Source organism: Chamaea fasciata, unplaced genomic scaffold (assembly GCF_029207755.1).
Source record: "Chamaea fasciata isolate MVZ Bird 193981 ecotype frontalis unplaced genomic scaffold, bChaFas1.0.hap1 SCAF_1, whole genome shotgun sequence".
Classification (NCBI taxonomy): Eukaryota; Metazoa; Chordata; class Aves; order Passeriformes; family Sylviidae; genus Chamaea; species Chamaea fasciata.
In genome coordinates this window covers 22486439-22510070 of record NW_027094086.1, presented here as the reverse complement: position 1 = coordinate 22510070, position 23632 = coordinate 22486439, and the positions used below count along the sequence as shown (strand labels likewise).

Genomic DNA, 23632 nt, shown 5'->3' with positions numbered 1-23632 from the left:
GTATGTATTCTAATTGTTGAAACAGAAAGGATTTTATAATTGACATCCTACAACGCTTTACCACAGTTTAAAGGGCAACACCTCCCATTACTTTCATGATTTAAATAGTGTTTACTCAGATTATTTTATCTTAATTGCAGAAGGAAAGATAAATTGGCCAAAATTATTCTGGGGTCCAAGACTGTAAAAACCTTTATGTCTTTATGCATTTATGGAACAGGCAGCTCACTCAGAAAGATGCCCTCCTTGATCTGCTGCTTGTCAACTCTCATGAATGACGTGGTGACTGGCGCCGTCTTGGCCACAGAGACCACAAAACATTTGAGTTTAAAATCTTCATTGACAGGAAGAAAAGTGCAGGAAAACCTCAGCTCTGGACATGAGGAGAGCAAATTCAGGCTTCTCAGGGAACTAGTCAGAAGAGTCCTCTGGGAAATGTTTCTGTAATGCTGGGGTCTGTCAGTGCTGGTCACTTCTTCAACATCACCTCCTAAGGGCACAGGAGCAGCAATTCCCCAGTGTCAGAAGTCAAGCAGAAGGCTGGTTTGGTAAACAGGGATCTTCTTTTGAGTCTAAGGCAAAAAAGGAAGGTGTGTGCCCAGTGGAAGCAAGGTCAGGTGACCTGGAAGACTACAGAGATGCAGCTTGCCACTGTAGGGAAAAAATTATTGTGGTCAAAGCTCAGCTGGAGTTGAAGATGGACAGAAATGTGGAGATCAATAAAAATAGATTTTTCAGATATATAATAGCAAAAGGCAGCATAGAAGTAACATCAGCCTGTTACAGGATAAGGATGGGCACCTCACAAACAGGGACATGGACGAGGCAGAGGTGTCTAATGCATTCTTTGCCTCTGTCTTCAACACAGATGATGGACCAAGGAGGCTCAGTGCTCTGAGCTGGAGGACCATGGCTGTGAGATTGATCAAATCCCACCTGACCTTCAACTTGAGCAGGAACTATTACTCCAGTTGAATCCCTACAAATCTATAAGGCCTGATGAGATTCATCCAAGAATCCTCAATGTACCAGATGATGTAATTGCAAAGCCTCTTTCAGTTCCTTTTGAGCAGTCTTGGGAATCTGGAGAGTTCCCAGCTGACTGGAAGGTGGTGAACATTGTCCTGATTTTCAAGAAAGGCAAGAAAGAGAACCCTGGAAAATACAGACCTGTCAGTCTCACTTCAGTGACAATAAAATCATATAAAAATTATTCTGGGAGGTATTGAAAAACACCTTGAGGTCAATGCAGTCATTGGTCACAGCCAGCACAGCTTCATGAGGAGAAAGTTCAACTTGTCAGACCTGATTTCCTTCTGTTACAAGGTAACCCACCTAGCTGATCTAGGAAAGCCAGGTAATGTAATCTTTTTGGACTTCAGCAAAACTTTTGATACTGTCTCTTATAGGATCCTTCCTTACTCCCAGGTTCAGTGGGACCATACGTGACTCAAAGCTGGTATTTCTTTCTGTCACATTAAAAGGAGGAGGAATTATGAACATTTCTTCTATTCCTGTGTGACAATCACAGCACAGAACAGGTTAAGAGCTCCCAACAACTCTTAGCTCTTAGCAACTACAGCAGGGCACTGCTAGATTACAGTGAAAGAAAGAGAGAAGGTTTATGAAATGCAACAAAATTTGCATTTTGAACTTCATCAAAACCAAACTGCAATGTAAGTACTTGCTAAATATAAACAACTCTGAATAAAGAGAAACCATATCATACCTGTATATTCAAAGAGACACTGATGAGAAAATTTGAAGCAGCAGCAAGTAAAACTCCCAAGAGCTGAGTCTGCAAATCACAAAACAAAGAAATACAAAAATACTTTTTAGTTTAAGAAGAGCAATATAATGGTGGTTTTCTGATAGCACATAACCCAATGAAAACCAAATTATTGTACTTTTCAGTCACTGAGTTCATGTTGCAGTGAGTAAAGTGGTAAGAAATACCTCTGCATAGCTGACTAGAGTTTAAGTAGTAAACAAGTGGGAATGGAAAGGGCGTGACACTGGTTTTGCTGTCCTTCAGTGGAACACCTTCTTAAATCTCATGAAAGACAAAACTAGGCAGGTTTCAGTTGAAAAACACAGACAGAGGGGATTTTTTCCCCAAAAGAGGACCTGGTTTTTACATTATCCAGAAGGAAAATCATCAGCAGTTAAACCATTCCTATTGGAACATAATTATCTTATGTGTTAAAATATCCACTATTTGACAGGGCAGCCAGGAACATAGGTCTCCTGACAGTTTCTTTAATGTACTGTGTTATTTCATTAATTTCCTATCAGACTGTCTAATTTTCAGTAAGATTTGCAAGCTTTCTATGAAGACAAGAAATGAAAAACATTCAAGCACGATTCATTACTTCGGGAAGAAGTAATTTAAAGATGCCATTTCAGAAAGGTCAAACAACAGGTACTTGATAGAGCTCCCTGTCCACTTTCAAAATGTTCTAACACATTTCAAGCCATCCTAAGTGTACTAAAAACCCATTCAAGGTCACTTCTATAGTGCTTTGAGGAGCATTAGCTTGTAGAGAAGACAAACATCCTAACAGTTTTTATAAACAAGGTCATGGTAATATAACCCAGCATAGCAACTGTTTCCAGGCTGTAAAGCAGCATCCAACTCTGTGCTTACAGCATCAGTTCTCATGACACTTATCCAAAAGGTCCCTGGGCAACTCTGAACAGGCAATGCCTACCAGCCACAGGGACTGTTACCCTTCAACAGTTATAAAGAGTTGTTGTCCCAAAATGTTGTCCCAAAGCACTTGGAGAGGGGATTGCTATTGTGGCTAGATAGTTCCCAGACTGAGGAAAGGCATCCCCCAAAGTGTGAAGAAACAACAGCCGTATTACAAGTCAAATACAATATTTAAGCCATACAGCAGAATCCAACTGTTTCCAGCCCCTGTGTTTCTGTAGTGGCTTGGAGTCGGCAGGAGAAGCAGACAGCAAAACAACTCTGAGAGAAGTGATTGGCTGCCAGCCAGGTGTCACCAAGACATGACTGATGGGTTCAAAGGCATTCAGAGACAAGAATGCAAGAAGTGAGAGGGCTCCCTCTGCTAACTATTACAGCATCAGTGTCACAGCTTGCATACAAGCATTTAATGAGATGCATTACTCAAGATTTTAGCCCATAGCCTCCTGTGCATAGCCACTGCAGGTCCTTCCCCTCTTGCACCCTCTCCCCAGGATCCTCCAGTGGGTGTTCCAGCAGCATGTCTTGTGCTCTCTCACACACACTGTGTTTTTCATGCTCTGGGAACACACCTTGCTGGAGCCAGTGGGAAGTGTGTGATGCGACACCTCAGCAGAGCCCAGCACAGACATCACTGCTGAGATCAGCACTCCCTGTTACAGGACACAGCAGCCTCCTTCCTCTCTGGGGAAATGCTGTCACATGGACACCACCCAGGTCTTAACGCTGTAGCATCAAATCCTGTGCACTGATCTTGTCCAAAGTTTGACCACTTCATCCTGCACACACAGCAGCTTCAAAAAACAGCAACTAAATCACAATTGTTTTCTCACTACCAAAGACTTGGACTTTTAAAATGACAACATTCTCCCTTGTGAAGAGGTGGAGAAGTGGTCTTGTCAACCTCCTCATGAAGTGTTTAAGAAAAAGGAGACAGAAGGGAATAGAAAACAGAAACTGCCCCCTCATTTGCCCCATCGTTTTATTGCATTTACATTATTAATTGTAACAAATCCCCACTATTCCCAGCAGAGAACTGAGTCTCTCTATGGCTGTTTTTGTTCCAGAAGTTGATCCTGTCATTATGGCTGCATCTCTGGATGCAACCCCTTGCAGCTCCTTCCTCCCAGTTTTCAGTAGGGGATCACAAACCTTGCAGAGGACTCAGTAGGCAACCAGCACACCAGGGAGGAAACACCACTGATCTTAAGCCAGACCACAAGAGGGTCTCCATCCAGCTCCTGAATGCAGCTGTTGAGCAGAGGATGAGGTCATGTGTTCCACTGGTCATCTAAAATAATGTGCTAAATCAGATCCATGTGTGGGTACTGATGATGACCTGAGCTGTGTGCCTCTAGAGGTTGTGATTCAAATTTCCAATAGTGGGTTTTCCAGTGCCCTGCATCATGGGTGTGCTCCTCAGAACAGCAACTGCTTTTGTACCACAGTGGCTGCTTCATCAGGTACCTGTGAGTTTGGCTCAGATATCACTGTGGGACACACAAGATTTCTATCATAATGACCAGCCTGTGTCTGAACAGAAATAATCTTGCAAAGGTCAGTTCTCTTCTTGGAGAATCACAGAATGGTTTGGGTTGGAAGGGACCTTAAATGTCATTTAATTCCAACCTTTCTGCCATGGGCAAGGACACCTTCTACTACACCATGTTGGTCAAAGCCCCATCCAACCTTGAACATTTCCAGAAATGGGGCATCCACAATTTCTCTGTGCAAACTGTTCCAGTGCCTCACCACCCTTATTGTGAAAAGCTTCTTCCTTGTATCTAGTCTAAATCTAATCTGAATCTTTTAGCTTAAAATCATTATGCTGTGACATTCCTCTGTGCCTAACTTAAGCAACTTCCTGGTCTGCACACAAGAGAAAACAGTGCATGTGTATGATCAAGGCAAATGTGTAGTGACAGGCTGAGCTCAAACCTTCCCCTCATGGCTCAGGTCATTTCATTGCAATGACCACATGTTTCACCTGAGCGTTGCTGTTGGCATATATACTGCACTGCCAGCTCCAGGCTGACAGGTGTTAATGAGCTCTGCTTAGCATGGTGATAGCACCCTGCTTCCAAACCCAGGGCTGGACAGACCCCTAAAGATTAAGAGCAGAATACGATGCCCTAAGGAGATCAAATATCACATGGATCCATTCAGGGAAATGAGATGAAAGTATAGTAACACCACGTAGCTACAGCATGGCAAAACTGTCTCATGAGGCTCCATACCCACACATGCCTATATTAAATATAAAAGTGGGGGGAAATGCAGTAAAGAGGGAAATTACATTGTAAACATCTCAAATCAGAGTGAACCTTAAATCAGCAGGCAATTTCTAACGAACCAGGGTTATCACATACAGCAGCGCTCAGAGAAAAAAATAGGACAGTATTATCTCAGGCCAGGAAAACCATACATGGATGAAAGATGACTTGCAACTGAAGACAGATCACAAAATGGTTGCTGTACTGCCCTGAAGGTCACCAGAGCCCTTCTGGTGAAGGCTCTTATCATGTGAAAGGCTTCATTATTTGTCCAGTGTCTGCCATTTAATATCCTTCAGAGGCTAAAGGACTGGTGGAACAGCCAGTTTAATAAGTAATAAACATGATATTCTCTGAGTTTCCAGTTGTGATATCCAGTTGTGATATCATCCACAGCACTGCAGAGCTTCCCACACATATGTCTCAAGACAAACCTCAGTTGGGGAATTCAGTTGCAGACACAACTTCAGAGCCATGGTACTACTTCAGTCAACTAAGGACTTCTACAGGAAAGAGCTTTAAATATTCAAAACTGTTGGCATAAAATGCAAGTTTCTTCATCACCGAAACATCTGTCTGAGCATACAGGCCACTTTGTCAGACCCCAGATTTCAAACTGTTGACACATTCTTCCAGTGCTTCCAAATACATGAGGCTTGTCACAGAAACATCTTGCCCTTAAGTTTTCCAGAAAATAAAAAACAACAAAGAAATTTAATTTACTTCACTTTAATATGTTTTGGAACAAGCCATGAAAGTCACCTACCCACTCTGAAGTCCTCCCTAGACAACCTCTGAGCGCACAGACCATGGACTGAGATTGTGGATCTGCCAACATTTTACTTGGTGGCAAAACAGGCTTGAGGAATGCCTTCCTCTGGCCTGCCACTCCCTCACTGCCTTGCTTAAGTGCCTGAAATAATCCATCCAAAACATACCTCATTACTATTATGTTCTTTATCAGCCACCTGCCAATGTTTAACACTAAAGACGGGTCAAAATTTACAGTCCACAGCAAGAGTTTTAAACTGGTGACCCTGTGCAGTTTGTCAGGGGTGACACTGACCTGTACAGGGGATGCCGGGGTAAATGAGTTCAAGTAACAGCAAATTTACCTCAAGCAAGGCACCCTCAGCACTCTCCTGGCATCCCCATCCCAGCCACACGAGGGTCCTGCACAAGCTGAGCCATGGGGGATGCAGGTTTGAACCAACAGTCAGGAGAAATGCATTTGTCACAGGGAGTGACAGCACACTGCTATTCAAAGTAAGTGAGCAGCTGTGTGGCACATAACTGGGTACGGTCCTGCTCCCAGCACTCAGGCAGGACCTGATGCTTGTTTACCAGAGCACCTTTACACATCATTCTGACAGTACTTTAAAATGACATTTTACATGCAAAGTCTCTATTTATTGTCAAAGTAAAATAAGGGTTTTATGGCAAATGAAAGCCAGGCTGAAATCAGCATCTTTGGCAATAACTCTAGTAAGTTTATCACTTGCAGACTAAAATCTGCATTGGATACTCAGCTATATGGTGAAATGCAATTTATCCATACTACATGTGTGTTTTCCTAAAGCACATTAAAGTGCAGTTGCCAGGTCTGTGAAATGAAAACTTAGAAAAAGGAACTTAATTTGCATTGACTAAAAAGGTATAGGCCATTATTTATGAAAACTTGCTATGCCTATAAATTGAACTGATGAGCAGAAAAAACCCTACACACTTTAAATGTCTGTTGTCAGCTCACACATCAAGGCTAGTTAAACTGTTGCTCCTATTTTTTCTTGATTTCTCTATGTATTTGTGATCTAATGATGTTCCCAACAAATTTAATGGCATGTACTGTTTCAAAAGCTATGCACCACTTCCAATAACTGGGATTTTGTCAGACCTCAAAGGGTCTTATTTAAAAAAAAAAAAGAGAAAGGGGCGGAACATGCTCTAAACTTCCAATTATGAGTTAACTCTGAAGCAAGAGGAATTCAGAGTCCTTAACAAAAACCATATTTTTCAAAGAGCTACCATGTGGAATTGGGAGAGGCTTATCATTTAGCTATTATTATTCACAGAGCTCTGGCTGTACTCAGTATTTTACAGATGTATAAATAAAACAAGGTCCTTGTTCCAATGGTTTTCATAGTGCAATTCATATACTCAGATATGAGTTAAGGTCCATATGAAGTAGTGAAAGACAGCTGCAATAAGAGTAAAAGGGCAATTACCGGTGTAGGAACATGAAATGAAAATACATTTGATTTGTTCAGTGTGACATAAAAGGAAAAGGACATTGTTCAATATATGAGAAGGAGAGAATTAAAACATTTGGCATCATCATTGTTAGGAATAGAGAGAAGAGACTTGGTAAATACATTACCTCACAAATTTAAAACATATCTTTTTTCAGAAAATTGACAAATTGCAAAGGCTAGAATGAGAGCCTGGTAAGTTATGAAAAGGTGGGGGAGCTTGAGAGGATAGAGCAACTACAGGAGTGGAACTCTTTTATTTATCTCTGTGTTTTAATCACTTTCATGAGATCCTATTTATATTTGTCATTCCGATTATTTTAATTTATATACATAGCAAGCTGGAGAATATGAACTGTGAAATAAAGCAATTAAAGTAACTTTTAATGTGCTTACTAAGGTTATATACAAACATATCCACCCGCTGTATTGTTAACAAGCCTAGAATCATAGAGTTATTTAAGTTGAAAAAGACTCCTAAGGCAGTTCAGTACAACCATAATCCAATACTGCCAAGTCCACCACTTAAACCCTAAGCACCACATCTACACATCTTTTGAACACCTTCAGGGATGGTGACTCAACCTCCTTCCTGGGCAGACTGTTCCAATGTTTGAGAACCTTTTCTGGGAAGAAATTTTTCCTGCTGTACTATTTAAACCTTCCCTGACACAACCTGAGGCCATTTCTTCTTCTATCACTTGTTACTAGGGAAACAAGAATCACCCACCTCACTACAACCTACTTTCAGGTAGTTTTAAGAGACCACTATGAAAGCAGGGTTTTTTTCCTTTTTGAAGAGTTAAACCAAACCTTTCAACTTCTACATTTCAATTTCTTATTCTCAGGTATGAAATCTTAAAACTAGAAATAAATGGGAGAATGGAGAAGGGGCAGAATGGATTTTTACACTGTTTCCATGAACAGCCTGTGATACTTTGGGACACTTTAGTTCCTGGGATATTTTGCTGCATAATCAAAGACCATTTCATGTTTTTAATAATGCCTGCTAGATTGCAAACAAAAACCTCTCCCATGACTGTATAAAAACTCAATCATAGCTGAAAACATCTTAATAAAAGATTTTCTCACATACCATCACATATCGTCTCCATGGCAACTACAGGAATTACATACCAGGAAAAGCAAGAATAGGATTATAAACTTTTGCCAGTTTCCAGGTCCCACAGGAGAAACAGGGAGGCAAGCTAACACTGCCTGACCAGCTTCTCCCACAAAATGGCCAGCTGGCTTGAGGATGCACTTCTATTGCTGCCCAGGAGCAGGCTGTCTGGATATTCCTGTTTGACCCAGGCTAATTCCTGCTGTACAAGGTAAGATCCAAGCCAGACCACTCCAAGCCTAGGAATATTAATCCCCAGAAGCAACAGTCTGGCTCACACTGAGAGGCTGTGCGGTTCCTATCCCTGCTTAATGTGGCTCCCTGGACCCCTAAACTGAGAGCCAAGGAAGTCACACAGGGCTTATGGGAAGCTGGAGGCAAGCTCAAAAGGGAGCTATCTGAACAACCGAGTAAATAGTGCTGTTCAGTGCTACATCAGGCAGGGCTAGGCACAAGGACTACTCTTGGAGGGACGCCTCATTCTGCATGTACACACAACCTCTGCATGTACACACAAATGTGCCTCCAAGCCAAGCACAGAGAGCTCATTCCCTCTTGCTATTGTAGTACACGTCTTGCTGAAGTACAAATGAGCTATTTCTGACTCTACTTCAATCAGAAACAGAAAACCCTGACAGAAATATAACCAGCTTAATACATTATTTAGCAAATCCTGAAAAGAATTTTTATATAAAAATCTCCCTTTACCAGTTGAGAGGAATGGCATGCCTCTTCCAGCATGCACCTCTCCAGCATCACTTTCAAACAAAGGCAGGCTCGCCTCCCATTCTAACTCAAATAATCTTCTGTTAGCTGTAACTAACCCTTCCTCTGATCTTCACAGAAAATGCTTCTCCATGTCACAACTTGAGTGAACACACTCAGTTGTTGAAACACGGAGTGTTTCATGTCAGACAGGGGTAAACACAGGCAGGAAATCACACTGCTTCCAAGCCAGTGGCATTTCAGAAATATTCTAACAGGAGTAACAACAGGACAGGGAAAAAAGACAAGACCAGACTGCATTTAGAATGAAGTTGGATCCATCTGCTAAAAGAATTACTTGATTTTATGGCAGGGGAAGGAGCAGCACAAAGGCCCTTCCAGTCTGCTGTTCCTGCAGAGGAGGGGCACTCTGCAATAGCTCCTTGCTTTCCTTCCTGCACGTCGTGCACTTGGCTCTCCTACTTTCATTTCCAGAGAGTGTGTTAATCATTTACAGATAGTTCCTAATGCAAAAAAAAATGAGTGGACTCCAGAAGGCAGAACCTTCTGTTTAGCAGCATTATTCATTTAAATATAAACAACTGCTAGATTATCAGTGGTGATCTAAAACAAGAGGTTCTGCATTCTCTGAAATATTCACATGTATGTAGATGGGTGCATACACACAAACATACAGCTGGATGCTTTTAATTTGCAGATACTTATGTTCAAAACTGTAAGATGCAAATCTTGGAATAGAAAACTAAACTCTAAAGGAATGTCCTCACATGCAAATTTCTTTCAAGGGCCTAAGAAATAGGTAGTGGGCTTGTGTTTGCTCAGCTGTCTCCCTGTGACACACTGCAGTTGTACATTTTGACATTTTACAACAAACCATAGTTTAGTGGTTTAAAGTATAAAAGTATTATTAGCATTTTGTAATTCACAGCGAATGTTGACATAAAGAGTAGGTGTTTAGTTCACAAAAGTCCAAAGCATCTACTTCATAGCTGCCTTCTGCAAGAGGAAACTAAAATTAGTGTAGCTGAATGATCCCTTTCCCTTTCTACGTACCTTTAACACCATTTTATATGCTCTGTTGTATTTACAGAGATAAGAAGGTTGTGGTGGTGCTTTTCCCCCTGGTTTTGAGTATTGTTGGTCTTTCAGAAACTGTATCTTATGTGGATTCTCCAATATAGAACTTGCTGTCTTTTTTTCCCTGCTATTTTAGCATTAATATAGGTTATAATGATTATAGAGTTTCTTCTTGACAGGGATTACTACGGAAATGGGGTCAGGAAGATAAATTTCTTTTCAGGAATTAAAGAGATGAAGGAGAACTGAGTATCCTTTTCATGAGCCAGATGCTATTATCTCTCACATGCATGGTTGTTAAACCATGCACTGCTCTTCAGTTTGTCCTGGCAGTCTCTGATGTGTGGTTATCACAGCAGCCAGCAGCTCAGCCTCAGGCAGCTGGAGCCACTCTTCCAGCCAGATGGGGGAGAAAATTGGAAGGGTAAAAGCGCAAAAACTTGTGGGCTGAGATAGAGACAGTTTAATAGATAAAGCAAACACTGCATGAGAAGCAAAGCAATATCAGGAATTCATTCACTGCTTCCCATTGGTGTATAAGTGCTCAGCCATTTCTACAAAAGCAGGGCTCCATCATGGGTAATGGCTGCACGGAGGACCAATGCCAAATGTCCCCTTTGTTCCTTCTTCCCCCTGCTTTATATGCTGAGCATGACACCAAACGGTATGGAATATTCCTTTGGTCAGTTGGGGTCAACTGTCCCAGCTGTGTCCCCTTCGGGCTTCTTGTGCATCCCCAGCCTACACACTGATGGGGCAGTATGAGGAACAAAACGCACCTTAGTGCTGTGCAACTAAACATCCTGATTGCTAGCAATACTTTTTTCATCACAAATCCCAAACACAGACCATACAAATTACTATGAAGAACATTAACTCCGGTGAAAACCAGTACCATAGTCAAGAGGTGGAGCTAGTGTTGATCAGGTGGAAGCTGCTATTATTTGTTTGACCAAAGTTTCTGCAGACACTACAAGCTTGGCTCTTGACATGAGGACTGAGTCATTGCTGCATGATAACATAGACACTGTATGAAAATGTTTACGGTGCTTTAGTCACTGCTGGGAGCAAAAGACTGTTACTAAAAGAGAGAGAAACACAGGAAAGAAAATAATGTGATAAGAAGTCAATAAATGCAAGAACCTTGTGTCAATTACAAAGCAGAAAAAAAATCCCCAAACCCCAGCAATACCCCAAATAAAAATGGAAAAGAAACACTAAGAAATAGTAGGTTAGAGTCATAAAGCAAAGTAAACAGAGTCACGATCTCTCTACTCCCAGGCTGGAGCCCAGAAAATTAAACCAGGTTTTACTCGGGAGTTAACTGTGTGGGTACAAGTCTGTTATGCACACAAACCCCACACTTTAGTTGTTTTTCACAGGAACATCTTTACAGTGGAACTATCCTTGGCTATTGAAGAAAAAGGCTTCAAGTGCAATCTGTATCAGCTGGCAAAATTCCTTTGCTTACAGAAGCATGACTGTCAAGCCATTGAACATGGTAGCTAGGACTCTGGTGGAGATTTCAGCTCCCATGAGGCTGATTTGGTTCTAGGGAATTGAATGTCAGCAAGAGGCAGACTTGTTCACAAACGGATATGCACTTCTATGTTTCTACTTCACCTCAGCCACCATGAAGAAGTCCTGTCCAAGGAGCCAGTATTTGCTTTGCTCTGGGTCATTGCTTTCATGTGTGGAAGGACTTCCTCCAAACCTTGCACTTCACCATAGACCTCTACATTACAACGTTGTTTCTGCAAAACACACCAGGATACAAAGGGAAAAATAGCCAGAGAGTGGCTGTGTGCCCCATCCAAGAGTTAAACTCTAGTGATTCTGTGATTCTTGCTATCACAGTTCCATAATCTCTTTTCATTTCCCCATTATGGGATAAACATATCACCAAACGAGGCCAAAGCTTCTGGCGAAGGTGATGCAAATCAACCATGAATGTCGTTGAGGAGAATGGAGTTACACCAGTACAACCTCAGTGTAAGTAGCACACATTTAGTTTGATATTGACTATTTACTTTTAAGCATACTGCAAATATTCCTTTCTTAAGAGCTCTGCTCCAGGCCTGGTGTTGATTCACACACCAACTGGCTGCTCTTTGAAGCTTCTGGCTGCACGTTTCCAAATCCACATTAGTCTAAGCATGGAAAGTGTACCTCCCAACTGCCCATGTTAGTGAACACCATTCTTCTGGGACAGTCCGTGATGACATTATAAACATGAGCATAACAGTTTATATATGTCACCAAAACTCCAAATAAAATAATCACAGTCTTAGTTACCAGGTTAGTCAAAGGTCCTCACCTCTGTTATGACTGAAGTGCACAGTCTGCTGTCTGTTCATCTTTCTAAGGCCTTGGTTCTTGAGTTTTGTCAGATTTCTGCTAAAGTAATTTGTTTTCTTTTGATTCATTCAAAGAGGACTTAATCAGATACAGCAGACTGTTGGAGACAAGCAAGGATAAGATTTAGACACCTTTTTAATCAATGCCCAAAGCAGATTTCGAGACTATAGTAAAAGAAGGATCATACTTAAGCTCTGAAGAGCAATGAAGTCTTGGATCACAAAATCATAAGGGGCTGGTGCTACAGGTGAGATTTTACATGAAAGACAATTTCCATTTTAAAAACTACATCAGTGAGTATTTTCCTGTCAATTTACCCACACAAACTGCCTCGTCAAGGAGTCAGATGTGTGCTAGGGCATATGAAGCAGCAGAAGCACAGATTCAAGGTGGAAGTAACACTACTCCTTTGTGTGACAGTGATGTCCTAGATCCACACAGCACCCTCATGAATTCTCAGGAACAGACAGGTGTTGGTATGAGCAGCCATACTTTCACCCTACATCTCTTTGCAGCTCACAGACACGCTGTGAGCCTTGAAAATCAACACAGTGGCCACAGCCAATTTAATTTAAAGTCATTACTTTTAGACTAGTCTAGAAGATGGGAACAGGAAGGGCAAAGCACTATACTGAGCCAGGCACCTCCAAAGCAGCAGAGGGATTCAGATTCATCCCATGAGTCTTTCCCACTCAATGCTGACTAAAGGAAGAGGAGGACTTGCCCTGGTCTGCTGGATCCATAGTTTAAGCTGTCTAGTCAGTGGCTAAGCTGGATATCAGACACAGCCTGCACTGTGCACCCCATTTTTCGGTAACATACCATTCTGAAGCAGTCTGAAGCAAAACTAAATTATGCACTAGGTAGGATATGTGTAATTAGTGACTCAAGTTTCTTTGCATCCATCTTCTGCACCCCACTTTCTGACAAATGACAAGTATTTTAATGTTCCTTACTGCCAGAAATTTCCTAATTAACATTCTCACACCTCTTAAAACAGATTAGGGTAATTACAAAGCTCCTGTTTAACATGCAGTCACCTCAATCATCAGTTAAAAAAAAAAAAAAAGAAAAAAACCAAACGCAAATGTTCTTTAACATCCTCAGAAAAGATTAAAACTCATTTTACCATAGCACCTGCTGAGAAAGGAAGCATTGAAAACAGTTTGAGATTTGTGAAAAATAGTCCAGTGAGAATCAGACAACAGACACTGGGACAAGCTACAGCTTGTACTCAGCATGGTTCCAGCTCTGCAAGAGCATTCATTTCCAATGTCCTGGATGAGGTGCTCAGGAAGAGCTACCAAGACTTCTTCAAAATGAATTGTGAGGTATCAGCCTAAACAAAAGGGTTTTGCTCACCAGCTTCTGTTGTCTGTCAGGTGAGGAAACACTCCTGCAAGTAGGAGTGAAGAGAGCAATGCCACCAGCAATGCTGAAGAGAAGAAAATGTCCAGAATAGTTGGACTGTAAGCTCTCTCATCATCAGCATTTGCTTTGAGTCTGTGTGCCCCAAGCTCAGAATGCAGAGCTGGGTTGGTTCGCTGTTTTTTGCTGCCCAGCACCACGATGGGCTCAGCAGGGAAACTGCCACGGGCACAAGGCTTTGTAGGGGGAACCCAAGCAGGGTACTAGAGGCCTGCCAATAACACACACTAGAAAATTCTCTTCTGGGACCCAGAGAAGTGCCTGGTGAAAACCAGATATGCAGGTCACTCCTCAAGCAGGCTGATAAAACTGCATACTGCCTCCAGTCTCTGGACTATTTTCCCACTGTTCCAGACCTGCTGTTTCATGTCCAGCCTCCTCTATATTCAGAGAGATAAACAGCTCCGCTGTTTACTCCCACTCTGCTTGCAATGGTTGATGGAAAAAAAGCTATTTTTCCCTATGAAATTTGAGGGCTGGGATGATACAGAGATGCTTACAGTATTGTGCAAACGGACAGGCAAGGGGTAATGCTTTCCTGTACTTATTTCCCTTATCTTTGAGTAGTGAGTAGGTTCCCAGCAGCAGCTGATCTCCCTTTAAGCTGGAGGCTGCAGTCTACAAGCTGTGTGCTCACATCACATCTTCACATCTGCAGGGACAGTTGATGCTCAGCACAGCAGAATGAATGTACGAAGTTGAAAAAAGATATGGGCAATATTTTCTACCCAGTGTTCAATTTTGCCTCCTGGTGTCAGCTTCTCGATCACACTAAAACTAATCGGAGCACAACCCTCAGCAGATCAGACCTATAGTTCTGGCAGGGCCTGAGAGCTTGTGTGCAAGCTGGCCCAGCTGAGAGTCCTGCTGCATGTACCAGCCAAAGCCACAAATTGTTTTCTAGCAGACACTAATTAAATGGGCACTAAACCATGGAAAGTTGCTGGATTCTTGACAGCAGAACAACACCGGAAAATCGCACAATGCTTCCTCCTTCTAGCTGCAATGGGCAGAAACTTAAATACAGGAGATTCCACCTGAATATGAGGGAGAATTTTTTACTGTGAGTCTGACAAAGCACTGAAACAGGCTGCCCAGAGTGGTTGTAGAGTCTCCTTCTCTGGAATGGTTCAAGAGCCTTTTGGACAATTTTGAGTAGTGTGCTCTAGGGGGTTCTACTTGAGGAGGGAAGTTGAACTAGATGATCTCTTCCAACCTTACCCATTCTGTGATCATGTGCTTCATTATAACATTTAAGTTTTGAATTTCCCAATGAGAGATTCAAAAAAGCTGTATTTGAAAGGCTGAACAAAGTCCTTTTCCTAAGCTTTGATTTATTAGAGTTGAAAATAATATACATTGCCCTAGTACCTAAGAAATGGTATGCATTTTCTCCCAAACATATTTCCCAACAAGATAAAGGAAACTGAAACTGCATGAACTCTGAAATCTGATAGTTAAAGGACAACAGGGTGAAATAGAGTCAGTGTTTTGAACCCTTGTTTGCTTTCAGTGAACAGTTTTAGAATAAAGAGCTGGGGGGATGGCGTTGAACAGGGAAAGCTTCACTGCAGTCTTCAGAGACGAGTACACCAGCAGAAAGCTGGGTGAGGACATTTGTCTCTACTTTCCCCATGCTGAGGGACTGGTTTACTGATTAACCTGAAAAAGCTAACATCTGCAGTGCATCAGGGAGCAGACTGGAGATCGAGGTATCCTATGGAGACTGAGAAAATATCATTAAAAACCCCAGGAGGGTGTGTCTTCACCTTTAACAGCCTTTCTCTTCCTTCTTGCATAGGAAAGATGTCCTGATTGAAACCCACCTGCGCCATGACCATGCTGCCTTCTGATGCCCAGCCACACTTCCTATGGACACCCTGACTTGCTCTAGAGCTTTTCCTAATTGAAAGCCATGGTTGGAAGTGTCATTGTTTAAGTGTTTAAAATGTCCTGGTGAATGTTTGTAGGGATGTACCATGACAACATTTTTCTCTGGTGATGGTGCCAGCTAAAGAGACCCTCACTGTGTCTGGGGTGCTTCCTCAGCCAAGGCAAATGGAGAGAAAATCTTTCTCTCCATGGAGAAAGACAGCTCCCTGTCTTCCTGCCTTGGGTCCCTCACAGCACAGGTGAAGCAGCCCCCATGGTATCAGAAGTACCAGCAGGCACTGTGCTGACACTTTAAAAAACAGGACCAAATGATGCGCTCACCTTGCTGAGGCTCAGTGGTACTGGACATCAAGTCTCAAGTAAAGAGGCGAGAGTTGAAGCACTGAAGATGTTCTTCTTGAACAGAAGGAGCTAAAAACCTCAATTGTGACATTCCACACAAAATCTAGATTTCATCTATATGATAGAAGGCAGAGTGGAAAGACATGTACAAGAATCTGCTTCATCTGTGGGATTTCTCACCACACCGCTGGCTGATGAGACCACACAAGGGATCAGGCACATACTCACCACCTGACAGGCAGAAATAGACTGTGAGGGGACAAGAGGCCACAGATCCATCTGAAGGAACTGTCAGCATTGTCAACCCCTAAATACAGAGCAGAAATTATTTATTCCTACAACACACAAAGTAAGACAATATTTCGAGGTGGCTGTCTAGGCAGCCAGTAGTAATTTCGAGTCCATGAAGTGACAGGCAAAGAGGGAAAAAGAATGAGAAGTGGAATAAATTTCTATCTCTGGCTCAGCTTCTGCACTTGAAAAACTACAGAGTGTCTACACACAACAGACACGTGAAATGCTGAGTTACAGAAGAGTTGTTTTGGGGCTCTGAGTAACATGGTCTAGTGGAAGTTGTCCCTGCCCGTGGCAGGGGGTTTGGAACAAGCTGGACTGTAAGGTCCCTTCCAACCCAAACTATTCTATTGCATCCGAGTCCTCAGAGACTGTTCTCACCTGGCTGTTTTCTCCTACTCTGATACAAAGTCAAACCAAGATCAATACTGCAGATAATAATCTCAACTAATCCTGCAAATTGTTTTTGTCCATAAACAACAATATTGTAAATAAGTAAAAGCCTATGAGAAATCCTGAGGGAAATAAAAATGTATTACACTGAGGCAATTACATACACTTTCTATTAAGCAGACAAAGCCCACATGTTGTGGCTTCCTACCCTCATTACTCCAGCAGACACAAAAATATTACGATATGAGTTTGCAGGAAATACTTCAGGTAACTAAGTACATATTTCATCAGATTTTACTGCACCATTAAACACACTCATGTCCCATAACACACCATGCCTACACAGGGAGGGCTGTGGGAGCATGGCTTGCGTGTTGCTGGTTTCAGAGATGCAGCTCCTCAAGCAGTATTAACCAAGCTATATCCACGCTGATGCCAAGGAGAAATCCCACCTCCAGCTCTTTTCCCCCATGGCCATGTGTTCCCCCTTCTACCCTTATGCCAACAGCTAGCATCCAATCAACCTGATCAGGAGACTCTCAGGAGAATAATCCCAATTAAATCAAGAGAAAGAAATGTAATTCTAACAAAAAGAAGCATTATACTACACAGCTACATGGACACAGCCACTTTTTTTAGTGCATGGCTTTCCCTAAAAAATGTATCAGACCTGCTGCTCCTGTGTGGATGTGTCTGATGCCCATGTGGCACTAGGCAACTGCAATTGGCAGCCATGCCAAGCCCCTCATGTCTAGGAGCTCTTGAAAGGGGATCTCACTCTTTCACCTCCTGATGGGGTTGAAGGGGCTGAAGGGGCTTAAAAATACTTCCCCAAAATAACTCACCTCAGCTGTCTTGGGATGTTCCCAGGCAGATCAGAGCCAGTGCAGTTATGGTCTCTTGCAGAGGGAGAAAACAAAGAGCTCCTTTTCAAACCAAGAGGATGAAATGACCTCAAGAAAAGGGGAAGGGAAAGAGCCCCTGTGTGAAGACCTGAAAATAGGATGATCCACTGAATCCCAGCCAGGATATCCATGAATGGGAGGAGGAAATTGTTTCTGAGGCATCCAAAAATGTAAAATGTGAAAATGGGGGTGGACAGACAGAAGAATTTAACTGTTGGAAAAATTAAGGTTGGCATCAACACATGACCTAAAGTTACCCATTACTGCTCCAAAGCTACAACTAAAAAATAAAAGAACAGAATATCAGTCTCAACCACAGACACCCAAGCAGCTCTAAAATATTCTTAAGGTCTACCCAGAAAACTATCGTGTTTAAAAACCAGCAATACTCATGCAACAACCCCAAGGAGTACGGGGGCAGGACTGGGAGGTTTTCCAAGCAAACAAAAAGCCCCCACCCTGACATGCAGGTGGGTATCCCCATGCCAAGGGAATTCCCTATTGCTGCCATCATCTTCCTCACACACTTGAGACCCTAATTCACACATCCACAATAAAACCACTGGCTCCACATTCTTGTCTCCCAATAAGAGACTCCAGCTCTGGCCCTGGGAAGCACTGCCACCAGCCATCAGCCAGAAGTCCTGCTGCACCAGGAACCTGTGCACAGGAATTCTGTTTTCCTTCACTCTGAGAACATGGGGCTGAAAAATGTGCCCTGCCAAATGGATATCCACTCAGTAGCAAATGCTACTGAATCCAGTGGGGAAAGGTTTTGTGATGTTCTCCAGGCTATCACCTACTACTGAGTTGCTCCTAGAAAAAGGAGAGCAACTAGTTGCAAGCTGTTTTATGCACAATTTTTACCAATACTTTACATAATGAAAAAGTGGTTTGCCTCTTATGCAGAGAAAATCGAGAATGTTGGGTATCCTTCCATGCCTTCTAGCTTGCAAAACAAAAAGCAGAGAAAAGGTAAAGGGTTTAATCAACCTCCAATTCATTTTTATTGTTAGCAGATGCTTCAAGTTGCTAGTTCTCAGGGGCTGCTTCAGTCTCTCTTTCTCAGTTGCCTAAATCCACTGTCAGCACTGACAGCAACAGAAACACAGATGACAAAAACCAGTGATGCTCTAGCACAGACCAGAACAGCCCTGCCCAGCTCCTGCTCAGAGAGGACTGCTCGGCGGGGCAGACAGGGCCGTGCAGGCTGAACAGTGGGGTGAAGAGGTAGCAGAGCCAGCAGAAAGCAGCTGTTGGAATGGGGGTCTGCAGAGGACACAGGAGAGAGGATGACATGAATAAGCCTCGCCCCATGTCCTCTTGCTCCTGGTGCTGCACGGTGGGCACTTACCTTGTGAGTGCTGTACCAGGGGCCAGACAGGGGCCCAGTCCCGGTTCCTGGCCCCCCAAAGGATTCATTCCAGGATGCCTGAGATGATGTCCATGACCCTGCCCTCAGGCCCCAGCCACTGGCCATGCCATGCACTGTCACAGCAGCGAGGAGGGGTGGCTCTGAGGAGAGCTGAACAGGATGTGGACGTGGCACTCTCTTCCTGGTGTGGGGAAGGCTCCTCACACGGGTCACTCTGCACGCAGGTGTGTGCAGCCAGTTGCAGAACTGCTGGTGTGCACCAGGACACTCTTAGCTGGGGAATGGCTGGAGCATAGGAGAGGAAGGGAGCTAGATAGAAGGTTTTGCTGCTCCTTCCTAGGGCACTCAGGTGCCTTTTTTTCTGTCTCTGACTTCCCCAATGCCCCACCCTGCTCTGAAGAGGCAGCCTGGGAATTTAACTCCTTCAAATCAGTGCCTAAATCTAATGGCTAAGTATTAATTCCTCACTGTTAGATTGCAAAACTTAGAAGTTGTTGTTCCCAAAAGCAGATAGTCACTTAGATAAATTCTTACTTATGTCCTGTATTTTTCTCTTCTAATTATTTCCTGAATAGTTTCTTTGCAGAGACTTCAGGCAATGTGTTTGTTCCCAGTCTGTGGCTTTATTCATTCATTCTTTTAGTTTTGATTTGATAATTTATTTTTTCTAGGCAAACAACAACTAAACAAACTTATTTAAAGGAGGACTAGAGCTAGCAAGGTAGGAGCTTGGTAGAATTACACAGGAGACAGAAGCAGGCTTCTAGAGAAACATGGAAAGGAATATTAAGACATCACATCTTCAGGCTCCGGACAATATAACTGCATGCAATCCAGAGAGCTCATACTCTACCTTGGAGGAACTGACTTCTATTAGTTCATTCCATTGCATAGCTGGGTTTGAAAAGACCCCAAATCCTGACAATTATTGCAGCACACAAGGGTGTCAGTGGGCAGTTATTCTGCTCCCTGCTACAGTGGTTTTCTCCTGCTCTTAAGAAGAACTGGCATTGATTGCTTAGTCCCAGTAGGGCCCTTGGTCCTGCCATCAGCAAGATGCATTGAGAGAGAACAAGTCAGCCTGCAGGATAGCAGGCTGGGGAGCAAGCTTCCAGCAGGCAAGGAGATATGATCCCTAACAGAAATGAGCAGCAGCAAAGCTGACTGCCAGTATGATTAATTTGGTCAAAAATAGAAGAAACACACAATTACAAGAAAGAAACAGTAGTTAAATTAATACTTTCCAACTCAAACGGGTAATGTCTGAGCCACAAGGATGTTATTTGAATCCAGACAGAAAATTATATTGAAAAGACAGAAGTGGCAAGGTAATGCTTCAGTTAGATGATGGTGTAACACCCCAAAATACAAAATGTTGCCTTATAGCAATAAATATTTTGTTCATGTGTGTGGTCTAACTTGAAATACCAGTTTCTGTGATCACAGCTCCAATGAATTCTCTGTAAATATTGGAATTAGCTGCAGCCATGTATATATAGATACACTGGAAAAAAACAGCTCCAGTATTTCACGGCTGTGAAAATTGCTGCAGATTTTTTTTACAGTGTTGTGTAATTATTCTCTATAGTCTAAGTTTACATTATAGAAAAAAATCAAGGCAATCTGGGTTATGGTTGCAAAAGAACCAGTGCAGTGAAACTGGAGTGTAAACTGTTGCAATGATATTTGCCCCAACCAAAGAGAGTTGAAACAATAGCCCAGAGGGAAGTGTGAAAGGACCCATTCTTCTAACTGGAGCGCTAAACTGGAAGTCTGCTGACAATTTAAGTGTCAACATCAGCTACTTCATGGCGGATCAGTTGAGCAGAAACACCAGGCTAATGTTCTTATTTGTCATCCTCAATTTGCACTTGTTGTATAGCAGATCCTGGGGTGAAGAGGAAAAGCAGAAACGATTGTCAAAGGTTGCTAAGCTGAGGAAAGTTCTCCCATTCCTCACCCTTCTTAACACAGCCAACTCTGCCCCAGCACAAAATAGGAAGCAAAGAGGTTGATGCTCCCCCAGGCTGAAGAAATTGTCTTTGGTAGCCAAAAGCCACTGTGGCCTCTACCACCCTGCCAACGACCTTTGCAGTATGGTTCTCTGTTTACAAAAATGCCCAGATTGGTAGGAGATTGAAAAGGAGTGTAAGGGGAGTGGGAGGAGAGGAGCAGCCCAAAATAGCTTTTGAGGACAGTTGCTGTTGTTTTGCTTCATTCTTGTTGGTTCACTGCCTAAAATACAAATGTGACTGTGGTTTTCTCTTGCATAAGAAAGCTATTGGAACAGGTTTTCTGTAATACTGTCTACATGGAGCCCTTGTTGAATTGCTTTCGAAGTTGATCTAACAGTGATATATAGTTGTTTCACCAGTTGGGTCCAGACATACCCACTCTGTCTAAACATGCCAGGGGCCCTTGTGGCATCCTCTACTTATTAAAGATCTCTGATTGTCTTGCATATAAAACTGTTATTCAGTTATTCAGAATAATTTAACTTTTATTTACATAGTAAGCCGGCCCTATTAAAATATTAAAGAATATTTTAAAAACTATTTCTGCTCAGTTACTACCCTCTATTAGGAAAAACAGCTAACTATGTGCCAAAGTCCCTATACTTGTGCATTTCTACTTTCAGGCTAAAAGTGATGTTGAGATGTTTGGCACAAAGGTTTTCAATCCTTGGGACTGGATACTGAAGTATCCTGAGGAGATGTTCCGTGAAGTGGAAGCAGAAGATGGAATCTGCAGGATGTTTTAACTGAGAACATTATTCCCAGTTTTCAGTGGTGCACAGCTGTGCTGAAAGTTTGTTCCCAAAGCAAGTTCCATTTGAGGGTCCTTCAAATCAGGGGTGTCCTCTGCCAGCTGTCCAGCAAAACAGACTACAGCCACTTCAAAAGCATGGATTTGTGAGGCATTTTCAGTGGGTAGGACAATACATTAGCAAGGTCACAAAACTGGGAATACGTGCAGAATGCACCATGTACAAATCTCTGTTTGTGTATTTTTGGTTGTTGTCTTTGTTGTACTGTGGGAAAGCTAGGGTGGCTCAAAAATACCTCAAGAAAAGTATCTTCAGAAAGGTGACCTGATTTGCTGTTGCTGGATCTGTCTGTTTTTACACCTGGGCAAAGGCAACAGATGTGCAGATTTGTGTTTGTGGTGGCTGACCAGGTCAGTATCAGGACAGGAGTGTTTCTCCCTGTGAGTAGCACCTCACTCCCTTGGAGCAGCACACAGCACAAGGTAGGACTTGTGAAGATGGAGTAGATGCTGCTTGAGTTGGTTTGCTGAAAACTCACAAGGTTGGTTAAATGGAGTAATCTGTAAGGCAGCAGTATTTCACTGTTCTCATTCTATTTCCAGCCATTTTTGAGTAGGAGAGAAGGGACTTCATAGCCTGGGAGATTACATCCACCTTCTCTAGTGCTTCCCATCAAGTTCTTGACACTTTGGGTTACTTCTGAACAGTGGAGAGGCAAGAGACTGTTTTGGGTGTAAATTGCATAGATCCCCTCACTTGGATGCTGATATTCTTGGGCCAAGCCTTGGTTGCTGTTAACAATAGATAATGCTCCTCTGTTTGGTCACAAGGATTTGGAGACTGCAATGGATGCTTTGTCAGCTTTGGGTGCAGAGGATGTGGGACAGTGCCTGATCTGTGTGTCTCCCTGAATTCCAGCTTGTATGATGTTTGGACCTCATAAACCAACAGAGTAGGCAGTTTCCTACCCCTGGTTGCTTTAGTCCCTGGAAGTCATCCATGAAGAGCTTGAGCTGGTGCCCCCTCATTTGGGATACTCAATGCACTTGGGTGTCTGAAGAGGAAACAAGAGGGCTTTTCATGTTTGCTTGCCCATGTTCCATCACCTCTCTGAGCTTACACTTTGCCACTGCAGATGAGCCACTCTCAGCTGAGAAGGGTCCCCATCCTTGACTACTGGGCTCTGGTCACAGTTACTGAGACTTCTTAAGACAGAAAATTAAAGAGTCAATGGTTTCCTTCTCTGCCAAACAGGAAAATAGCCCTTTGTCCAGGGTACTTAAGTGTTCCACTGTGAGGATAGAGCCCAAGTGATGGGAAGTTCGGTGCCGGGATGGATGGTTCCAGCTGGGTGATACAGGAGACAGATGAAAACCTTGCTTTTACCTGCTCTTCAGAGGACCCTGCTGTTAGTGTCAGATGAGTGCCAAAAGTGCTGGGCTTGAGCAGGATGATCAGACGTGTCTCTGAGTTAAATGTCTGCACGCAGACTTGCTGGGTCACTCACTATCTGTAAGGCTGTACCAGTGAGCTGTGGATCTGCCTGAAGCAGGTTGCAGACAGGGAATACTGTGTAATGGACAGCGCAGGACAATTTGTGGAAGATGTGTACCAACAGTCAGTTGGATTTTACAAGCAGCTTTCATCTCCCTTCCCCCAGCAGCTTTACACGACCATGGTGCAAGTATGTATTACTTCATATGCTAGCAATTACAG

General features: G+C 42.9%; 1 protein-coding gene across 1 annotated transcript in view; it reads right to left on the bottom strand.

Moving 5' to 3' along the window:
- NIPAL2 (NIPA like domain containing 2) overlaps window positions 1–20211 on the bottom strand; it is a 52471-nt gene extending 32260 nt beyond the window's left edge. The window contains 5 exon segments of the mRNA XM_066204635.1: window positions 1730–1798; window positions 19129–19386; window positions 19388–19461; window positions 19464–19485; window positions 20203–20211. Of these exon segments, the coding sequence (XP_066060732.1) occupies window positions 1730–1798; window positions 19129–19386; window positions 19388–19461; window positions 19464–19485; window positions 20203–20211 (432 nt within the window).
- Window positions 20212–23632: the final 3421 nt, after the last annotated feature.